Consider the following 23,082-nt stretch of genomic DNA (forward strand, 5'->3'; position numbering starts at 1 on the left):
ATGGCATCAGAGGAGCGAAGAGCACGAGCGGGGCAATAGTGTGAGATGAGAGAGGAGAGATAGGAAGGAGCTAGACCGTGAAAAGCTTTGAAGGTCAACAGGAGAAGATTATATTGGATTCTGAAGTGAATTGGAAGCCAATGAAGAGATTTCAGAAGTGTAGCTGGTTAGCTGAGCTGGTGAGGGGATGTGTCCTGACCTTGAAGGAGGGCTCCTAGTTGGATGTGAGTGACAGCCCTGGCCTAGATGGAGCAAAGGCCTCATTCGGCTAGGATAAAGAAGCTTTTCGAAATGATTATCGCTCCCGAGTGCTGGAAGTGGAAAAAGACTCTCTTGCGTGTCCTGCTGGTTTTGTTCTTACAGCCCATAAATATCATAGAATCATAGAACAGCAGAGTTGGAAGGGGCCTACAAGGCCATCGAGTCCAACCCCCTGCTCAATGCAGGAATCCACCCTAAAGCATCCGTGACAGATGGTTGTCCAGCTGCCTCTTGAAGGCCTCTATGGTGGGAGAAGAGCCCACAACCTCCCTAGGTCACTGGTTCCATTGTCGTACTGCTCTAACAGTCAGGAAGTTTTTCCTGATGTCCAGCTGGAATCTGGCTTCCTTTAACTTGAGCCCGTTATTCCGTGTCCTGCAGTCTGGGAGGATTATTATTATTATTATTATTATTATTATTATTATTATTATTATTATTATTTATATAGCACCATCAATGTACATGGTGCTGTACAGAGTAAAACAGTAAATAGCAAGACCCTGCCGCATAGGCTTACAATCTAATAAAATCATAGTAAAACAATAAGGAGGGGAAGAGAATGCAAACAGGTACAGGGTAGGGTAAGCAGGCACAGGGTAGGGAAAAACTAACAGTAGAAAGTAACAGTAGAAGTCTGCACAACATCAAGTTTTAAAAGCTTTAGGAAAAAGAAAAGTTTTTAGTTGAGCTTTAAAAGCTGTGGTTGAACTTGTAGTTCTCAAATGTTCTGGAAGAGCGTTCCAGGCGTAAGGGGCAGCAGACGAAAATGGACGAAGCCGAGCAAGGGAAGTAGAGGCCCTTGGGCAGGCGAGAAACATGGCATCAGAGGAGCGAAGAGCACGAGCGGGGCAATAGTGTGAGATGAGAGAGGAGAGATAGGAAGGAGCTAGACCGTGAAAAGCTTTGAAGGTTAACAGGAGAAGTTTATATTGGATTCTGAAGTGAATTGGAAGCCAATGAAGAGATTTCAGAAGCGGAGTAACATGGTCGGAGCGGCGAGCTAAGAAGATGTTCTTTGCGGCAGAGTGGTGAACAGAAACCAACGGACTGATGTGAGAAGAAGGAAGGCCAGAGAGAAGAAGGTTGCAGTAGTCCAACCGTGAAATAACCAGTGCATGAACAAGCGTCTTGGCAGAAGAGACAGACAAAAATGATCGAATCCTGGCAATATTATACAGGAAAAATCGACAAGATTTAGCTACTGCCTCAATATGAGGAATAAAGGAGAGCGAGGTGTCGAAGATAAAGCCAAGGCTACGAGCTTCCTTGACCGGAGTAAGCGTGACATCATTGACAGTAAGAGAGAATGAGAGATGAGGAGAAGGTTTAGGAGGAAAAACAAGCAATTCAGTCTTTGCCATGTTAAGCTTCAAGCGACGATGAAGCAGCCAAGCTGAGATATCTGAAAGACATGGCGAGATACGATCGTGAACATCAGGAGAAAGTTCCGGAGATGACAGATATAGTTGTGTATCATCGGCGTACAGATGAGATTGAATAAGCTTGCCCAAGGGCAACATGTATAAGGAAAACAACAACGGGCCAAGCACCGAGCCTTGCGGAACCCCTACTGAAAGGGGAAAGGAGGAAGACGAGCTGCCATTAGTCAACACGCTGAAAGAGCGACCCGCTAGATAGGAGGCAAACCAGTTATAGACAGAGCCACAAAATCCAAGGTCATGAAGGGAATCTAAGAGAAGATCATGATCAACTGTGTCAAAGGCTGCAGTTAGATCAAGGAGAATAAGAACGGAATAATGGCCTTTAGACTTGGCAGTAAGGAGATCATTGGTGATCTTAGTAAGGGCTGTTTCGGTGGAATGCAGAGGACGGAATCCAGATTGAAATGGATCCAAAGCAGAGTTACTAGAAAGAAAGTCAAGACAGCGAGAGTAGACCGCACGCTCCAGGATCTTTGAAACAAACGGCAACAAAGAGACAGGTCGGTAGTTAGACAGAGATAGCCTATCAAGAGTAGGTTTCTTGAGAATGGGAGAGACTGTAGCATGTTTAAAAGCAGAAGGAAATGAACCAGAGGACAGAGAAAGATTAATAATATGTAGCAAGGAAGGGAGGATAGCAGGAATAAGATTAATAAAGACGCGAGAAGGAATCGGATCACGGGAACAAGTGGAAATCAAGTGGATCAAGAAGAGATCCTGGCCCTCCTCTGTGTGACAACCTTTGAAGTATTTGAAGAGTGCTATCATGTCTCCCTTCAATCTTCTCTTCTCCAGGCTAAACATGCCCAGTTCTTTCAGTCTCTCTCCATAGGGCTTTATATGTCATACTAAATCACATTATGCCAGAGTATGTCCAGTGCTTTCCTATATTTGGTGAGCAAACACACCCTGCAACTGAGGGGGGGGGGGAATCCTGCCTGAAACACAGGCCAGTGCAAGGAAGAAGGTGGCCTTTTAAAAAACTTAGTCCAAAGTCCTTCAGAGCTTGATATACATCATAACCAGGACTGTGATTAATTGTGCTTGGAAATAGACGGTGAAGCGAGGGTGACCATATTTGGGAAACCAACGAAGAGGACAACCAATGTGGAGGCAGCAGCAGGAAACCGCCCAGAGAGCTTCGGCTATGGGGCGGTATATAAATGTAATAAATAAAGCACGCTTTCTGGGGCCTCCTCAAAGGGCATTAACTAAAATGATGAAGGGGCTGGAGCATCTCCCCTACGAGGGAAGGTTACATCAACTGGGATTGTATAGCTTGGAAAAAGGAGACTAAGGAGAGACATGATAGAGGGGTACAAAATTATTTATTTATTTATTATTGCATTTGTATACCGCCCCATAGCCAAAGCTCTCTGGACGGTTCACAAATTATGCATGGTGTGGAGAATGTGGATAAGGAGACATTTTTATTTATTTATTTATTTATTTATTTATTTATTATATTTTTATACCGCCCAATAGCCGAAGCTCTCCCAAAATACTAGAACCCTGTGGGGTCATATCCCATGGAGCTGATGGGTGGGAGATGCAGGACAAGTAAAAGGAAGGGCTTCTTCACACAGCGTATAGTTAAATGAGGGAACTCACTACCGCAAGATGTAGTGATGGCCACCCATTTGGATGGCTTCAAAAGGGGGTTGGATAAATTACTGGAGGAGAAGGCGATCCATGGCTACTAGCCCTGATGGTTGTGTGCTACCTCCAGTATTTGAGGCATTAAGCCTGTGTGCACCAGTTGCTGGGGAACATGGGTGGGGAGTTCTGTTGCACCATGTCCTGTTCATGGGTCTCTGATTGACAGCTGGTTGGCCCCTGTGTGAACAGAGTGCTGGACTAGATGGAGCCTTGGCCTGATCCAGCACCAGGGCTCTTCTCATGTTCTTATGTTACCCCACCTGACTCTGCCATGCTAACGGTGGCCTTAAATGGGAAATGTGTATTATTCTCAGACATTATAGAAAATGACAGCAAATCCCCCCTGACACCCAGGATAGAACAAAAACCTGGACAAATGCAGAGAAGTCCTGATAGTTGGTCACCCTAAGCTGTTCAACGTGGCAGTCTCATTGCTGGCCTTGGGCAATAGTTTGGCTGCATAATTCATTTATAGAGCGCCTGTTTTGTGTGAAGAAGGTCTCAGGTTCTGTTCCCGGAATCTCCAGGTAGGGCCTCGTCCTTAAAACCTACTAATACTCCTCCTTGAAACCCTGGAAAGCTGCAGCCAATAATTGTTTATTTATTTAAAATATTTGCATCCTGCCCTATATCATTAAGATCTCAAGGCGGCGTTACAGATAAAAGCAGACAGTATAAAACAATAAATATACACAGCTCAAAACAAATTGAACCATGAACCAAGTAAATAATTTAAAAGCAATTAAAACCGTTAAAACAGTGTGCCATCTTAGTGAATTTAACCTACATTAAAGGCTTTGTTAAGTATTAACAAAACCAAGTTTTGATGGATCAAGTTTAGGGCAGTTTCTCATGTACCACCTGAAATTTCCAAGCACTCTTCAGTGTAGAGCATTTTAAAGTTACTCGAGTCTAGCAGATGAGATAAAACAAATGATTTCCCCCACCTTGTTGAGCTGCTTGGGCCACACAATGGCATCCTGGTCAATGGTGAACTTGAGGCCTGGGGATCCCTGCCTTTCAATGCTCCCAAATTTCTCTCTAACAACAGACATATTGGGAAACACCACCCAGTTCATGATGTCAAAGTTGGCTGTCAGGTCTCCATTCACATCAAAATATACTCCGTCCATGATGGAATTGTTGTACAACTGGGGGTTTCTCAGGAAAGGGTCGAGCTACAATGGCAGAGGGAAGACCAACATTTAGTAAAGATGAAACAACATTTGATATATATCTCAGTTCTGCCCATTTCGTGCTTAAATCTCCAATTACTCAGGACTAGTTCCAGACTCAAGTAGATGTTTCATTCTTGATGCAGCCCTCTCTCTTTTTTACCAGCTTGAGAAACTAAAGCTAAACTTCTACTTTCTATTCAAGTAGAGATGAACATTAGAGGAAAACTAAGTAGATTTCTGGAAACCCAGGTGATGTGTTTTTTCGGCTGATACGTAAGCTGCGCCTCTTCCTAGAGTTGGAAGACCTAAAGATGGTATTTCATGTGCTGATAACTTCGAGGCTCGAGTTCTGCAATGCGCTCTACATAGGGCTACCCTTCTGCCTAGTAAAACTTTACCCTTGTGTTGAAGGAAGAAAAGGAATCTCTTGTGCAAGCACTGAGTCATTACTGACTCTTGGAGGGACGCCAGCTTTCGCTGACGTTTTCTTGGCAGGCTTTATAGTGGGGTGGTTTGCCGTTGCCTTCCCCGGCCGTGATTACCTTTCCCCCAGCTAAGTGGGTACTCATTTTACTGACCTCGGGAGGATGGAAGGCTGAGTCGACCTGAGCCGGCTGCCTGAAACCAGCTTCTGCTGGGATCGAACTCAGGCCGTGGGGAGAGTTTCAGCTACAGAAACTGCTGCTTTACCGCTCTGCGCCACACGAGGCTCTTTACCCTTGTGTTAACCGGACCTTTACAGTCCCCATTAGAGCCAGGGGAGCATAATTTCCACAGCCTCTGGAAACTGCCTGTTTCATGTTTCCATACTAATGGTGGCAGGTTGCATCAGAAGACATATCGTTTCAAAAGTATGTAAAGTTATTATATTATATTTATTTATTTATTTATATTGCGCCATTTCCCCAGTCCTGGGCCTCTACTCTGCTCTTGTCAAAAATCGCCTCAAATGTTGTGTCCAGTTCTAGACACCACAATTGTGCAATTTTTGCAGTGGGGGGGCACAATTTCTGGAGGCTCTGGACATTGCACACTTAGACCCTCTCCAACTGCATCAATGGTAGCCGTAAAGGCTCCATTAAGACAAGGATAATCGTGGCCACCGTTAACGCAGGTGGGACACTTAGGCTGATGTATCAACTGCCCCCTTATATGGATGGAGATAGCCTAGCTACAGTGATCCATGCTCTGATAACCTCTCGTTTGGATTACTGCAATGCGTTATACGTGGGGCTGCCTTTGAAAACGGTCTGGAAGCATCAACTGGTTCAAAACAGGGCAGCATGCTTACTAACAGGGACTGGCTGACGAGACCACGTCATGCAAGTACTTTTCCAGCTTCATTGGCTGCCAGTCCAGGTCCGGGCCCGATTCAAAGTGCTGGTATTAACATTTAAAGCCCTAAGCGACTTGGGGCCAAGCTATCTGAAGAAACGCCTCCTCCCGTATGTACCTGCCCGGACCCTAAGATCATCCTCAGGGGTCCTTCTCCGCGAGCCCCTGCCAAAGGAAGTGAGGCAGGTGGCTACCAGAAGGAGGGCCTTCTCTGCTGTGGCACCCCGGCTGTGGAATGAGCTCCCTAAGGAGGTTTGCTTGGCACCTACATTATATGCTTTTAGACGCCAGGTGAAGACCTTTTTATTCTCCCAGCATTTTAACAATCTATAAATTTTAAATAACATGGTTTTAAATTTGTAATTTTGCATTGCTGCTGTTTTTATGTGGTTGAGCTTTAATATTGTATCTTATATCATGGTTTTATACTGTTGTTTTATACTTTGAATGGTTTTAATTTTTCTGAAGCGCCCGGAGAGCTCCGGCTATTGGGTGGTATAGAAATGCAATAAATAAACGCACAATTTCAGCAGCCAGGGCTCGACTTGCCTGGTGAGCAGGGGCAGATGGTGGTAGGGATGGAGCCTGCATCTGCCGAGGCAGGCGAGGGGGAGTTCTCTCACCCCTAGCCCCAGTGACCCCCCCCCTCTTGCCTCTGCCTCTGGTTCCTCTTCCCTCCACTTCATCCGACTCAGTGGGCAGCAGCCACCACAATACTTTAGATACAGCCAGCAAGAGAGTGGTGAAGCATTGGGTGTAGACACAGGGCTTGTCGACACCATGCCTTATCCTGGGGATCACCCTGGGATTCATTCCTGTGTATCCACGTGATGCACAGTGGATCCTGGGAGCACGGAGGAATGATCCCTCCATTTCCTTCAGATAACCGGGATGGCTTTTCGCCCGATTTTTCTGACAGTCTCAGAATCATCCTGAGACTGCGGGAGGTGTGGGCAGCCATCCTGGTTTCGTCCTGGCTCCTCACAAGTCACACAGAGGAGGGCCAGGATCTCTTCTCGATCCTCCCAGAGTGCAGGGCATGGAATAACGAGCTCAAGATACAGGAAGCCAGATTCCTGCTGGACATCAGGAAAACTTCCTGATTGTTAGAGCAGTACGACAATGGAATCAGCTACTAGGGAGGTTGTGGTCTCTCCCACACTAGAGGCCTTCAAGAGGCAGCTGGACCATCTGTCAGGGATGCTTTAGGGTGGATTCCTGCCTTGAGGTTGGACTCGATGGCCTTGTAGGCTCCTTCCAACACTGCTATTCTATGATTCTATGAAACTCCCCCCTCCCCCCCCCAGTGTAGACATGCCCACAGAGGAGTTTCACCATGACCCATTGGTGGGCCCAGTGTAAAGAAGCATAAAGAGGGACCAGCACAGGGAGTGTCTCAATTGGATTTGCCCCATAAATAGACATTTTACCTGACTTCTGCAATGGGTGTTTTCTCCTAGACTATTTCCAAGACAAGTATTTTGTGACTGTACAATGGATTGTCATATTCAGCAAGGTTACAGACGATGGGAAAGAGAGTACCTGCCATGGTTGTACCCTTTGAACACTCAGCCTGCTTCCATCTTCATTAGATCTTGATGAATAAGCAGCTTCTAAGGCCCGGGCCACAACCTGGACAGTGTTGTGAACAATGTAGTTGTCTAAATAGAAAATTCTTTCCAAAATATTCTGGGGCAGGGTTTTCAGGTTCTCATGTTGTGTACATGTTTCCCACCCTTTCACTGACAATGCGTGCTTTGAGTAAGAGCACTTGAATGCTTTCTCCCCAAAGTTGTCCATAAAAGAGAAGAAGTTACGAAATTCATCAAATATTATGCCTTGCTTTGGTTGGATTAGGAAGGAAAATATGCCATGAATGTGCGGGCAAGGTACGTAAGAAATCAACTCTAAGGTGAAGTCCCATACAGCTGTTACGATCCAAACTTTCCCTCCAACAGATTTTTCAAAGTAATCGCTGTCCATTTGAGTTATGTACATTCCATCTAAGAAGAAGTTAGTTTCAGCACAATAAATAAAGATATTAACTTCTCCCAATTTGAGAAATAAAGCATGATTGAGGTACACTCCATTTGTATGTACTCCTGAGATGGTTTGTGTGAACGCAACACAAACGCCATTCCTGATCAGCTCAGTCGTTAGGGTCCTCATGAACTTCTCCCCATTGTCAGTGTCCTGAGCAACAAGACCCACCAACGTCCATCTGAAATGCAGCAGCAATTTGATGATCCTTCCATACTGGGCTTTGTCATTGGGGAGCACAGGATAGAAAAAGGGGAACTGAGCTTTATCGCTGAGAAGATGAGTGATAAAATGATAACTGACCTGGCAAGGAAAGGAAGAGATGGATGTTTTATTTTGCTTCCGATCAAAGGTCAAATATTTGTCATCCCAAAAGAATTAACTATTTATTTATTTATTTATTAGATTTCTATACCGCCCAATAGCCGGAGCTCTCTGGGCGGTTCACAAAAATTAAAACCATTCAAAGTATAAAACAACAGTATAAAACCATAATATAAAATACAATATAAAAGCTCAACCAGATAAAAACAGCAGCAATGCAAAATTACAAATTTAAAACCATGTTATTTAAAATTTATAGATTGTTAAAATGTTGGGAGAATAAAAAGGTCTTCACCTGGCGTCTAAAAGCATATAATGTAGGTGCCAAGTGAACCTCCTTAGGGAGCTCGTTCCACAGCTGGGGTGCCACAGCAGAGAAGGCCCTGCTCCTGGTAGCCACCTGCCTCACGTCCTTTGGCAGGGGCTCACGGAGAAGGACCCCTGAGGATGACCTTAGGGTCCGGGCAGGTACATATGGGAGGAGGCGTTCCTTCAGATAACCCGGCCCCAAACAGTTTAGGGCATTTGTCATCCCAAAAGTATTAACAATGATGGAAGATTGTTACACACATCCACACACATCCACCCTCTTTGTGAGCTGCTGCCATTTTGTGCAAAATGGCATGGTGACTAGGGCTGTGTTCCACCTCAGACCAAGGCCCAGAATCTGGCGGCTTCCGCTGCCACCAATGCATAAGCCCGGAAAGAGGCCGTGTGGCCTACTTCTGGTCTTATGTGTCGTGGCAGTGGAAGCCACCGGACACAAGGATGGCGGCAGCAGTACGTGATGGAGGCAAGTGGGGAAAGGGAGACTTTTCTGATTAACTTCGGAGGACCAATATTTCACCTCAGTTTCGGTGCCAAGGCGGGTCAGGGAAACCCCGAAACACCCTCAAGCCGAACCACGGCTGCTTCAGGGGCTCCAAACCAGCCTCTGAGGAGGATAGGAGATGCGTGAACAGCCCTAATGGTGACGTCTTCCAGGAGGGGAATATTGTGTAAAGGAGCAAAGGATGAATGTTTGGTGCACAGCGCTGAGGAATCACCGAATCATAGAATCATAGAATAGCAGAGTTGGAAGGGGCCTACAAGGCCATCGAGTCCAGCCCCCTGCTCAATGCAGGAATCCACCCTAAAGCATCCCTGGCAGATGGTTGTCCTGCTGCCTCTTGAAGGCCTCTCGTGTGGGAGAGCCCACAACCTCCCTAGGTAACTGATTCCATTGTCGTACTGCTCTAACAGTTAGGACGTTTTTCCTGATGTCCAGCCGGAATCTGGCTTCCTTTAACTTGAGCCCGTTATTCCGTTTCCTGCACTCTGGGAGGATCGAGAAGAGATCCTGGCCCTCCTCTGTGTGACAACCTTTTAAGTGTTTGAAGAGTGCTCTCATGTCTCTCCTCCATCTTCTCTTCTCCAGGCTAAACATGCCCAGTTCTTTCAGTCTCTCTTCATAGGGCGGAGTTCGTAAGAAATTGACGGCTGATGGGGGCGACAATGAGGGCACAGTGCTCCCAGGCTAGGGGACTGGTCCGTCATTGTCCTCTGGGCTGCCAGATCCTATGGGTGCTCTCAACATCCCTGAATGGAGGGATTTAACCCCCCTGTTTTATACTTATTGTTGTTCTCTGCCTCGATACAAACAGAGAGGCAAGTAAGAAAATTATTATTATTATTATTATTATTATTATTATTATTATTATTACTATTAGGCTTCTTTGTGGAGACACCTCTACAAAGGAGGTTCTAATCCCCTTATGCACACACACATACACACACACACACACACACACAAAGAGAGAGAGAGAGAGAGAGAGAGAGAGAGAGAGAGAGAGAGAGAGAGAGAATAGAATCACCTTTTTGATATGAATGGAAGGATGGGCCGGTATTACAATATAGCACTTTGCAATCCAGGTGACTCCTTCCCACCCTACACACACACACACAAACACACACACACACACATTTTTGCTAGAAATGGAAAAAGCTTCCTACTGGATAAGACCAAAGGCCCATGTAGTCTAGCATTCTGTCCCAACGGTGCCTAAAGAGGTACCCAGATAGAAGTCCAGAGGGCATATTGCCTCCGGTATGATCTGAGCTAAAAGAAAGCCACCATGTCTAGTTGATATTCATAGCTTTGTCCTCCATGAATTTCTCTCATCCCCTTTGAAACTTGTCCATGGTAGTGGCCGTCACTACACCTTGTGTCAGTGAGTTCCACAGTTCAACTATGTTGTGTGAAGATGCTTCCTTGGAGACACAGCTCTGGTACTTATTGATCCAAACAGACCCATCACCCACCTTTTTTAAAAAACTAAAAGGAAAGGCTGCAATCCTAAAGCACACTTGGGCCAGACCTATACCCGGCAGGATATAGCACTATGAACGCGATATGAAAGCAGTAGATAAGAGGCAGGAGTCACACGACTGCTTTATAGAGGTATTGAAGTGCACTGACAGATGTTGGGGCCCACGACAGATAACATATACTGCTTTCATAGTGCTATATCCTGCCGGGTGTAGATCTTCAAATACTTGAAAGGTTGTCACACAGAGGAGGGCCAGGATCTCTTCTCGATCCTCCCAGAGTGCAGGACACGGAATAACGGGCTCAAGTGACAGGAAGCCAGATTCCGGCTGGACATCAGGAAAAGCTTCCTGACTGTTAGAGCAGTACGACAATGGAACCAGTGACCTAGGGAGGTTGTGGGCTCTCTCACACTAGAGGCCTTCAAGAGGTAGGTGGACAACCATCTGTCAGGGATGCTTTAGGGTGGATTCCTGCATTGAGCAGGGGGTTGGACTCGATGGCCTTTTAGGCCCCTTCCAACTCTACTATTCTATGATTCTATCATTCTATGATTAGGCATTGGTGAATGTCCATGGCTCACATTTTCACTTCGCCAGAGAGGTTTGGAGTTAGAGTCAGCCAAACACATGTCCCACCCTGCTACATCTTCACCTGTGGGATTTTGTAGATGCCCAACATGGTTGAAATCTGGATGGAAATGTGGGAATTGGATCCTTCCAGAACAGCCAATGGGTGACTCCGTCTTCCACAGTTGTAGTTGGGAATATTGGCCTGCCCAGGAGAGAGCAGGTCTAATAAAGCTTCAGAAGTCATTCTTGCATCAAAATAGTTCTCATAGATGCTGTAGCCCAGGGTGATGTTGGGTAAGAGACTGGGATTCTGGTTGATCTTCTGAATGGCAAACACGAAAGGCAGGATCTTCCAGTAATCTGTTTTCGGCTTCCTGCAAAATCAACAGAGATGCTTCTTCAATGCCACAAGCTTTCCCAGGCAATATAAAGCTCTGGATTCAGTTTGTGCAACTTCACTCATGCTAACAGTGACAGAAGATGCACCTGTTGACACTTTGTACAAACTTGCACACATTATCAGAGACTTAGGCCACAGCTAGACCTAAGGTTTATCCTGGGATCATCCAGGGTTCGCCCCTGCCTGAGCACTGGATCCGCTGTGTGTCACCTGGATGAACAGGTTTGACCCCTGGAAGATCCAGGGATAAACCTTAGGTCTAGCTGTGGCCTTATCTTTAGAAAAAGCAGGATAGAGTAACACACACACACACACATACAAGCTTCTGAGCATTCCAGACCTTAAATTGGCTTGCTTGCTTATTTATTTATTTATTTATTACATTTATGTACCGCCCCATAGCCGAAGCTCTCTGGGCGGTTTACAAAAGTTAAAAACAGTGAACATTACAAACAAATATACAAATATTTAAAAGCATAGAAACAGCAATAACATTTTAAACAACTATTCTGGGGTCAGTTAAAAAAACTCAGCATATGTTGTTAACTGCCTGGGAGAAGAGAAAAGTCTTGACCTGGCGCCGAAAAGATAACAATGTTGGCGCCAGGCGAGCCTCGTTGGGGAGAACATTCCACAGTCGGGGGCCACCACTGAAAAGGCCCTCTCCCTTGTTACCATCCTCCAAGCTTTCCTCGGAGTAGGCACTCGGAGGAGGACCTTAGATGTTGAGTGCAGTGTACGGGTAGGTTCATGTTGGAAGAGGCATTCCGTCAGGAATTGTGGTCCCAAGCCATTTATTTTGTCATTTATTTATTTATTGCACTTATATATTCCACTCCCATAGCCGGGGCTCTCTGGGCGGTTTACAGAAATTCTAAAATTAAGCTAATGTAAGGCTTTATAGGTTAAACCAGCACCTTGAATTGGGCTTGGAAACGTATAGGCAGCCAATGCAAGCGGGCCAGAGTGGGTCTTATATGTGCAAACTTTCTGGTTCCGGTTATCAATCTGGCCGCTGCATTTTGCGCAATGATTGAAGAGGTGTGGAATAACGAAGTCAATGTCCTTAATGCTCTTCAGAAAGGAAATAAAGGTCTGGTGTTGCAAAACAAAAGACAAACACATTCAGTGACTGGGTTCAGATAACACAATAACCAACAGTGGTTTAAATAGTGGATGGTTGATATAACCCACCCTGGGTTATCATGTTGTGTGAAGGGAGTTTTTTAAACAATGGTGCAGGACACAGAATAATGGGCTCAAGTTAAAGGAAGCCAGATTCCAGCTGGACATCAGGAAAAACTTCCTGACTGTTAGAGCAGTGCGACAATGGAACCAGTGACCTAAGGAGGTGGTGGGCTCTCCCACACTGGAGGCCTTCAAGGGGCAGCTGAACAACCATCTGTCAGGGATGCTTTAGGGTGGATTCCGGCATTGAGCAGGGGGTTGGACTGGATGGCCTCGTAGGCCCCTTCCAACTCTGCTATTCTGTGATTCTGTGATTCTATGATTTGGCCAAAATCACCAACACAAAGGACCAATGCTATGCAGAATTGGCTATTAGAACCACTGTTCTGTTGTGTGGAGGGCACCGTTGGCTATTTCCTCAGACCACTTTGGTTACTTTCTTATAGAATCATAGACCAACTTCCAGTCCAGTACTTGGGCTCTCAGTGCGTGGAATGGAAGACGGCACACTGGAAAGGACCTCACTGTTGCACCCCTGAAAACTTCCCACAAGGGGGACATTGGACAAGCTCTTCGCTTGGGGCAGGTGCCAGATAGTGGGGGGGAGTCCCTGGCCATTCAGAGAACATGGCAGCTGATGAAAGCCGCAGAGAGTGAACAGGACACCGCCTCCATCACCACACCATTACTTGCCAGTGCAGAAGACTGCTGGCAGGAGGCTTGTCGAAAACGTCTGCTTTGGAAAAAAATGGTCTTGTTGCAGATATGAGTCCGCTGATGAGGTAGTCTCCTGGCCTGTAATGACTCAGTGGGTCTACTCTACCCCTCTTCAAAGTCAAGGGGCATTTGGCCGGGAGCATCCCACAGGCACCTTGAGGCAGCACAAGAAGCAACAGCAAAATCATTCTAGATGTTCCTGGAGCAACCTCCACTCCGCTCCTCTCAATGAATTAGAAGGAGAAGGAGAAGACGCCAAGGCCCGCTTGCAAGACAAAGTATTTAAGGTCTTTCTGGATACACATCGAGGCCAGCCAGCGACAGCTTTACAGGAAGTAAACCTGAAACTCACAAAGCTACATCCGATGAGTGTTTTATTGCACGCTCGTCCCTGGGCACTCATGGAGTCCCTCACATGACATCGTCTTCCTCCTAGGTGCCTTCCTTGTGTGACAAAAAAACCACCTCATTAATTCCGACATTTTTTTAAACTCAGAATCGCTGCTCTCTTCTCCTGTTGCGTGCAGAAGCAGCAGTGCCATTAGCACAGCAATGGGCCCGGTGCTCGTTGGGTACGTCTTCTTCTTCTTCTTGAAAAGAGGAAGTAACTGAGGAACGAAAACATGGGCGGAGAAGTGAAGGTAGCGTGCGTGTTAACCCCCGGTGTGACGGAGCGTACCGTGTCCTCCTCATCCAAAGGTCTCAGTGGCATGGGTGGCTTTTATGTGGTAGTCCTTACAGGCTGACACACATGATGTCACCTCATGTTGCTTTCGATTCAGATGTTTATGTGAGAAACAAAATTTGGAGAAATCCTCCGGAGCTTCGGCAAGAACAAGGAGAATGAAGTACCATAATTTCTGATAATTATAAGGAGAAGCAGCATCGCCTCTGCTACATCCTGAACTCTCCATGCAGCTTCGTACACAGCTGGATAAAACATGTTTATGGAAATTCCCAAGCATGCCCCCCCCCCCCCGGTCCCAGCTTTGACAGGATTATTCTATGATTCTTACAAGTCAGAAAAACTCTACTGGACAGCATTGCGCTGGCACAATGGTGATAGCCAAGTATAATTTCGCAACAATTGGGTAGGACTTCAAACAGGCTTTAGCCAGTGTTTAGCTGAATTTCCTCCATCTGAATAACAGTCCTTGTCCAAACTATTTAATCACGTCAAGCTCCCTGGAAAGAGCTCCATCACACCACGTCCGTCCCCCCCAGTTGTCCCTGCACTATCCGCCTCTGTTTCAACATTGTATCAAGCGCTATTTCAGCACTATTTCAGCTCATTCATCCTTCCACCTGTGAAGGCTCGCAGTGCTAACATACCGCCCTGTCCCTTCTCTTCCCCTTGCAGTTCATTGGTTGCTGTGGCTGGGAGGGACTTTGAGATAGATGTGGAACGTGGGTTCCTTCCCCTGCCCTAATTCTAATTTTCCATGGTGTTTTTATTATTATTTATAATACCAGGATGATCAGAGGTCTGGAAACAAAGCCCTATGAAGAGAGACTGGAAGAACTGGGCATGTTTAGCCTGGAGAAGAGAAGATTGAGGGGAGACATGAGAACACTCTTCAAATACTTAAAAGGTTGTCACACAGAGGAGGGCCAGGATCTCTTCTCAATCCTCCCAGAGTGCAGGACACGGAATAACAGGCTCAAGTTAAAGGAAGCCAGATTCCAGCTGGTCATCAGGAAAAACTTCTTGACTGTTAGAGCAGTGCGACAATGAAATCAGTGACCTCGGGAGGTTGTGGGCAGTCCCACACTAGAGGCCTTCAAGAGGCAGCTGGACAACGATCTGTCAGGGATGCTTTAGGGTGGATTCCTGCATTGAGCAGGGGGTTGGACTCGATGGGCTTAAGAGGACCCTTCCAGCTCTGCTATTCTATGATTCACTGTGCAGTTGAGCTTGGCTAAGCTTTCATGAAAAAGCACACTCACAAGCACCAGAATCAAAGTTTCATTTTAGGAAATTTCATTTATTTTTTTATTACATATTTATCCTGCCCAACAGCCTAGGATCTCTGGGCAGTTTACAACTAAAAGCATGATATGACAATCCAGTTTAGAACTTTAGAAACACATGAAACCAGGATAAGTTACAGACCAGGGAAAGCTTGTCTAAAGAAAGATGTTTTCAGGAGGCATTTAAAAGTAGGGCTGTGCACGTCCTCCCCGAACGGCTTTGGATCAATCCGGAGCAAGATCCGGAAGTCTGGATCACTATTCGGACGCCATTTCCCCCACCACCACTTACCTGGTTCCGTCATCCACTGCCGCCGGGTTCTGTGCAGCGGTTTCGACTGCCATCCAAATTCCAAGCCACCACACGGACTATGGTGGCCAATAGAGCCAGGTAAGCCCCCCTCCCCCACTTACCTGGCTCCGAAGCTTCGGAACGGTCCGAACCGCTTCAGGTTGGTACAGACCTCCCCTGATCTGCTCCAGAACTGGGCTTAGTTGGTCTGGATCAGCCCACTCTGCTTTGAATTCGGGGATCTGTAGTGGAGCGGAGCACACCCCTATTTTAAAAGGTATTACTGTGAAGGAAGGCTGGGGTCCACCCAGCGTTCCTGCAAGGTAGGCCCTGGACCAAACGTCCAATTTCCCAGGCAGCCACCTCCCTAACTCCGTCCCAAGACAGTATTAGCCAGCCTTCCAGAGAATAACCACACAGACACACTTTATTTATACACACACAGTTTATTTACGTACACACTGAAACTAACACGTCACTGCTCAAGCAAAAGGGGTAGAGAGGAGAGAGGAGAAAAAGGGGGAGGGGGGATATAGGATTAGGAAGGAAGAACAGCAAACATGCTTAAAATGAACCCACCACACCACAAAGGTGGCTGGTCTCCCCTGGAACATCCAGACACTCTAAAACATAAAAATCGTCTCTAAGACTAGGCGGGCTGTCACCCAGCCTGACAATGACCCTCCATTCCACATGTGTGTAGCCTCAGGGAAGATGGCCAGCCCCTGGCTACCCACTCTTTTATCCCTTTTTGGGTCTGTTGGGTCGTGACACATCTCAGCTAATCCCAAGCCCCACTCAGGCTGCTGGTGCCCTCTCCCTTGTGGATGCCCCCCCCCTGCACCAGGCCGTTGTTCCCACAGCTGAAATGAGTCAACACCTTGGCCAGGCTGATAACATCCCGGGTGTTGTTGTGGGAGAGATGGAGCGCTTAGCTCAGCCATTTTGGCGGTGGGTCTTCACAATGACATTTTCTGTCTTGCGAACCGCAGGAGAGAGGGTTTGCTGTGTGTTTGAAAGGTCTGGGAAGGAGAGGGTTAATGGGGCCAGAATGACTGCAAAAGTCCCTGAAGACATAAGAAAGGGCAGAATTTCCCAACTGGGTGATCAATGGCCATAATGGCTGTGGGTGATAGGAATTCCAGTCCAATGCAACTGGAAGGGACCTAGAATCATAGAATAGCAGAGTTGGAAGGGGCCTACAAGGCCATCGAGTCCAACTCCCTGCTCCATGCAGGAATCCACCCTAAAGCATCCTAGACAGATGGTGGTCCAGCTGCCTCTTGAAGGCCTCTAGTGTGGGAGAGCCCACAACCTCCCTAGGTAGCTGATTCCATTGCCGTACTGCTCTAACAGTCAGGAAGTTTTCCTGATGTCCAGCTGGAACCGTGCTTCTTGTCACTTGAGCTCATGCAGAGAGTCCGCTGCCCTTGTAGATCCAAGCAGACACTCGCACCATCACTAGTGGTGGTCACCCGATAGGGCCTGGGAGTGTGGCGGACTTACCTTCCCACACACACACCCCAGACCAAGTTGGCAAGCAAGGTGCTGATGGACCTGAACTCATAACCCCTGAGCTCAGTGAGCACCCAGGAGGAGCCCACCGCCACTGCCTCCCCCACTGGTCAAGCCCTCGCAATCTCCTTCCTTATGCAGATGGAAACCATGAGGCCTTCACAGCTAGTGTGGCCAGGAGTCGTCCCTGCCACTTGCCTAATGATTGCCCTTTCCACCTTTCAAGAAGGAGAGTTTGAGCATTTGGCACCAGAGAGAACTCGACCGGCCCACCATTGGCAGCTTGGCCTCTTCCAGTAAGGCAATGTTGCATAAAGGGCGCCTTTACTCAACTGTCTCTTCCCAGAAGTGGCCACCCAAGTGACTTGCAAGGATCACAGAATCATAGAATTATAGAATAGCAGAGTTAGAAGGGGCCTACAAGGCCATCGAGTCCAACCCCCTGCTCAATGCAGGAATCCACCCTAAAGCATCCCTGACAGATGCTTGTCCAGCTGCCTCTTGAAGGCCTCTCATGTGGGAGATGGCGAACAGTTCCCCGCGGTCTCGTCGGCCACTCCCTGAGCTGCCAAGAAGCCCACACAGTGCCACAACTAGGGCAGGACACGGAATAACGGGCTCAAGTTAAAGGGAGCCAAATTCCAGCTGGACATCAGGAAAAACTTCCTGACTGTTAGAGCAGTACGACAATGGAATCAGTAACCTAGGGAGGTTGTGGACTCTCCCACACTAGAGGCCTTCAAGAGGCAGCTGGACAACCCTCTGTCAGGGATGCTTTAGGGTGGATTCCTGCATTGAGCAGGGGGTTGGACTCGATGGCCTTAGAGGCCCCTTCCAACTCTGCTATTCTATGATTCTATGATTCTTGGGACAGAGCCTTTTCAGTATCAGCACCCTGATTGTCGATGGTGAGGTTGGCTTATCATTAGGCATGTGCTCCGCTCCGATTAGGAGCGGAGAAGCAGTAGCGAATTGGCCTGCTCCGCCTTACCCAGAGGCAGAGTAGAAGCGGACCGCGGACCCCTAGAAGCAAGGCGAAGAGAAGCGGCCATTTTTCAGAGCTCCTATTTCAGGCGGAGCACTCCGATCGCCATCTTGAAAACATTTCGCCCATAGGATTGCATTGCGGGAAATAATCGCGGATAACTGGGTTGTTTTTGAAGCTATCGTTCTGAAAATTCTTGTGCTCAGAGAGTCGTGGATGGGGGTCATTTTGAGACTACTCTCAGCTCTCTGCGTCATGCGGGTTGCGTACTAGAATTTTTTAAAAATTGGGTAAACAAACGGACAGTGCGGGTCAAACGGCGGTTTTCGCCCATAGGATTGCATTGAGGAAAAGAATTGGGGATAACTGGGTTGTTTTTTAAGCTATCATTCTGAAAATTCTTGTGCACAGAGAGTCATGGGTGGGGGTCATTTTGAGACTACTCTCACCTCTCTGCGTGGTGCGGGTCGCGCGCTAGAATTTTTTAAAAAATCAGCGGGGAAAATACCTTTTTCAAAGGGCTGAGGGGCAGAGTCAGCTCCTGGTCATGATCACATGATCCCAAAGTTGGAGGAGGGGATAGGCAAAATGGGTAACTTGGGATTCTGGGAAACTTCTCTTTCTTAATCTGAACGGACTTTTCCCAGTGTTTTTTAACACAGTAGCCCCACCAAGTGCACAAACACAACCTGAAATCATATAGTAAGCCAATAATAAGAGATAGAAACACAGCACTGCTACCCACCCTAACTTTGGGGAACAACTGAAAAGATGTGGTGCAAGGGGATGAGCTCCCCTAGGGCATCTCATTGTGGACGTGCCCCCACTCTCTCCTGTACTGGAAGGCCATCAGAGCCTTCCAAAGAGAGTAACCCGGTGGAGCAATGCCTATCATGAGTCGAAGTGAGCGTTCTACTTCTCTTAGTGGTGGAGCAATGCCTATTATGAGTTGAAGTGAGTGTTTACTTCTCAGAGCTGTTGGTGAAGCAATGGCTTTCTTGAGCTGAACTGGCAGCTGCTTCCCTCTCCCCCGGGCACGTCCCCCTATTACTGGTAAAAGACAGATATAGCCTTTTTTAAAAAGTTATTCTTGAGTCTGGGCGTCCATGTGGACACATGGATAAACTTTCATGGTGCCGAGTTTGAGGTTTCTAACATGCAAATTGACGGAGCTATCGAAAGGGGGGTTATGGGTGATGCGTTAGAGGTTAGAGCCGCACCAAAAATCAGGGGATGATGGGATTGCCTTGAGTCTGGGCGTCCATGTGGACACATGGATAAGCTTTCATGGTGCCGAGTTTGAGGTTTATAACATGCAAATTGACGGAGCTATCCCAAGGGGTCTGAATGGGGTGCCCGATTTTCAAAAATTCCCCCAAAATCAGGGGATGATGGGATTGCCTTGAAACTTGGCGTTCGTGTGTATACATCCATGAGGTGTCATGGTGCCAAACATGAGGTTTCTAACTTGAACAGAAAAAAAGTTGTATAATTTTTTAGCTTTCAATGCAACCCTATGGGGGGGGGAAACGGGGCTCCGACCCGGATCCGGAGCTCTGAGCGGAGCGGAGCGGAAGTGGGCGGAGCAGGGGCGGGGCGAAGCGGCCCGCTCTGAAAATGGCGGATCTGCAAGTGAAGCGGAGCGGGGGGGTCCGTGCACACCCCTACTTATCATTTTGTTAGCCAGTAAAGATAAGAACATTATTAGTGCCCTGATGCTGGATCAGACCAAGGGTCCATCTAGTCCAGCACTCTGTTCACACAGGGGCCAACCAGCCATCGGCCAGGGATGAACAAGCAGGACATGGTGCAACAGCACCCTCTCACCCATGATCCCCTGCAACTGGTGCACACAGGCTTACTGCCTTGGGTACTGGAAGGAGGTAGCACTGGAGGTAGCACTTTTGTTCTATTACACATCGAATGTTGTTTTATGTCCTCTTGCTCTTTAATGTTATTGCTGCGTGTCACTGAAGCCCTGAAGATCAGGGAATTATAGTAAACCACACTCTGGTAGAGTCTCTCTCTGCACACACTGTCCGGTATAGGATTTCCATTATCCACAGTTTTAGGTTTGCCCACAGAAGAAGATTCTGCAGAAGGCTGTTAATTGTCAAGGTCAGCCACCTGGACTTTGGCAGGGCATTTTCTAGTGGGGTGACTTGATTGCCAATTATTGGCTTAATTGGTTGTACAGATAAAGTGTTGTATATATGTGCCTAGTGCATGAATGTATTTTACTTCTCTCCTGTGTTTATGCTGTTACGCTGTGAGTATTGTGTTATGTGCCATGTATGCTGTAAATATATTTTTATCAAACTAAGTTAAGCCTCAGTAAACGTTATTGAAGAACTCAAGTGTTCTGTGGTTTCTTGTTATCTTCGCTGTCTTTGGCTGTCTCTCCGCACACTAAAACCTTCCAGCTGTCTTCTCTCTAACAAGAGAAACTTAGCTACCTTGACACACACACACACACACACACACACACACACACACACACACACACGCTCTAAGCTTCCCTAAGTTTAAGTCAAGGCTCTCAGTCACAAAGGGGTTATTTGTTTGTAAAAAAATGTAAAAAGGAGGGAGTTATTCAAGGCTCTCCAAGATGTGGCCTTATGCTTCTTCTGTGTCTGAAGCTCTTCCTTATGGTCTCCCTGGCAACCTGTGTAGAGGGTGTCCCTTGAGGTCTGGCAAGAATAGGAACAAATCATTATAATTATGATAATTGTAGGGAGAAGCTGCAGCATCTCTGCAACGTCCTGAACTCGGCGTGTCTCACCTTTGTGCAAAAACTCATGATTGAAATTGCTCCGGATTCTGATCAGGCTCGGCAAACTTTTAAGAACAAATATATGTGTGTGTGGGGGGGTGGGTGGGTGGGTGTGCACTTAGTAGGAACCATTGCAACTTCCTTGCATAATTTACTGCATTGTATTCCCACTTTTCAGTCAATTATTGTCTCACAAAGTGGCTGACGTCATTAAAAAAAAGGAGAGCGCCAGCTCCAGCCATGAAGCTGACAAATTAAAATGAGAAGGCACACAAGGGAATGGAAGGGAAAGGGTGAAAGAAAAAGAAAGAGGTGCCTTTTGTTACCCCCCCCATTTTTAATTAGGCTGTTGTTCTACTAGGAAAACCATCCTGAAACTTTCCCCCCACCATACAAGAAAAGTAATACAATACATATTAAATCCATCAGTCATTGAGACATCGTTTCTCTGAATTATGTCAATAAGATATAGAATCATAGAATAGCAGAGTTGGAAGGTGCCTACAAGGCCATCGAGTCCAATCCCCTGCTCAATGCAGGAATCCACCCTAAAGCATCCCTGACAGATGGTTGTCCAGCTGCCTCTTGAAGGCCACAACCCACACACCCCAATCCTCTTCGCGCCCGATCCACAAATTGTGGATCGGGTCCACTCCGCCCCACCTCGATCAGCCTAGGGGCTGCTCCGCTCCACAGCTCTGGCTCTGAATCGGAGGTCCGCAGTGGCGGGGAGTGGCACCAGGTAAGGTCCCCCCTCCCTCCTCCCCCTTACCTGTGTCTGTCGCGGCCCATCCCAGCTTCACTAGAGCGGAGCCTGTGGCTCAACCAGGAACTGTAGGGCCCGATTGCAGCCTACACTTCCAGGTTGAGCCGCGGGCTCTAGTGAAGCTGGGATGGGCCACAATGGATGCAGGTAAGACCCTCCTCCCCCTTGCCCCCTTACCTGGCTCTGCCGCTGTCGCCGCACAGGCGGCAGCAGGGCAAAGTAAATCCCCCTCCCTCCTCTAGGGAACACTCTTTTCCCAGGATACTGCTCTAACTTGGGAAAAGGAATCTTGCAACTTAAGGAAAAGAATCTTAAGAAGAAAATAATAATAATAAAAAAATTGAGAAAAATAACGTATGGGTATTTTATGATGACAAACCAATTGCACCTTGAGATTTAGTTAAGACACTAGCATACTTAAACAATGGTGTGCCCCAAGAATATACCTAGAAGCTAAAAGAGTGTGCCAAAATTATGTAACTTGCCTGAAGTTTTCAAAGTCCTAAACTATCTGCACACACCCTTGAGTTTATGGTCCATTTCAATGTTGCGGATTGACTTTATTGAATTTAATAATGCTGTAAGAGGATTTAAATACTGTTTGACTGTTGTGTGCATTTTCAATAGATAGGTAGAATGTTTTCCTGTATAATATGCAACAGCAGAAAACACAGTTAAATACTTACTAAGAGAAGTGGTGCCCAAATTTAGCGTCCCTTTAAGGGTGGATTCAGACTATACTAAGAATTGAAGTGAAATTCCTTTGGTGTTAATGAACTTGAGAAACAACCCCAACAGAAAACATGGACTCACACAACATGAGATTGTATTTGAGAGGCCTGTAGCTGTTGGACTGTCTCCGCCAATACCATCTTCCCCTCTCTGAGAGCAGTGAGGAAATAATCTGTTATGTTCTACACTTACACAGACTATTAGTTCAACTCCAAAGAAAAGTGAGAGACAAGCAACTGCTTCCAGCTGAAGTTCCATGTCATCATTTCCAGTAAGAGATGCAGTGTTCATAAAAGTCCATAAGATGCCCAATTCGTTGGCTCCTACTTAGGACGGGCCTTATATTGTGTTGCTGACCACACACAGCTGGATACATGCAGCACATGTGAAAAAGCTAAATCCAAGATGCCAGAAGAGTGACCCAGAGATTATATTAGATCCTATTGCACTAACGGGTGAGAGTTACTCAGACCTGATTGAGACGTTAGAGGACGAAGCAAGCTGCCCCCTGCATGCGCTAAAAGATGGATGTCCAGTGGAGAGAGCGAGTGGAAGCTGGAAGAGCAGGAGCTCCCCTTCACGGAACGACATCTAGTCAGCCAAAACAGCTGTCCTTATAATCTC

General features: G+C 46.9%; 2 protein-coding genes across 2 annotated transcripts in view; one reads left to right on the top strand and one right to left on the bottom strand.

The window, feature by feature from the left end:
- Positions 1-15,740, bottom strand: part of LOC134395821 (vomeronasal type-2 receptor 26-like) — a 37,149-nt gene extending 21,409 nt beyond the window's left edge. Inside the window, exons 1-3 of the mRNA XM_063121979.1 lie at positions 15,688-15,740; positions 11,202-11,493; positions 4,310-4,540 (exon numbers count right to left, since the gene is read on the bottom strand). Of these exons, the coding sequence (XP_062978049.1) occupies positions 4,310-4,540; positions 11,202-11,493; positions 15,688-15,740 (576 nt within the window). The remainder of the gene's footprint in view (positions 1-4,309; positions 4,541-11,201; positions 11,494-15,687) is intronic.
- A 26-nt stretch (positions 15,741-15,766) lies between these two features.
- The window catches only part of LOC134395822 (vomeronasal type-2 receptor 26-like), a 31,648-nt gene continuing 24,332 nt past the window's right edge, over positions 15,767-23,082 (top strand). The window contains exon 1 of the mRNA XM_063121980.1: positions 15,767-15,786. Coding sequence (XP_062978050.1) covers positions 15,767-15,786 — 20 coding nt within the window. The remainder of the gene's footprint in view (positions 15,787-23,082) is intronic.

Source organism: Elgaria multicarinata, chromosome 3, assembly GCF_023053635.1.
Source record: "Elgaria multicarinata webbii isolate HBS135686 ecotype San Diego chromosome 3, rElgMul1.1.pri, whole genome shotgun sequence".
Taxonomy (NCBI): Eukaryota; Metazoa; Chordata; class Lepidosauria; order Squamata; family Anguidae; genus Elgaria; species Elgaria multicarinata.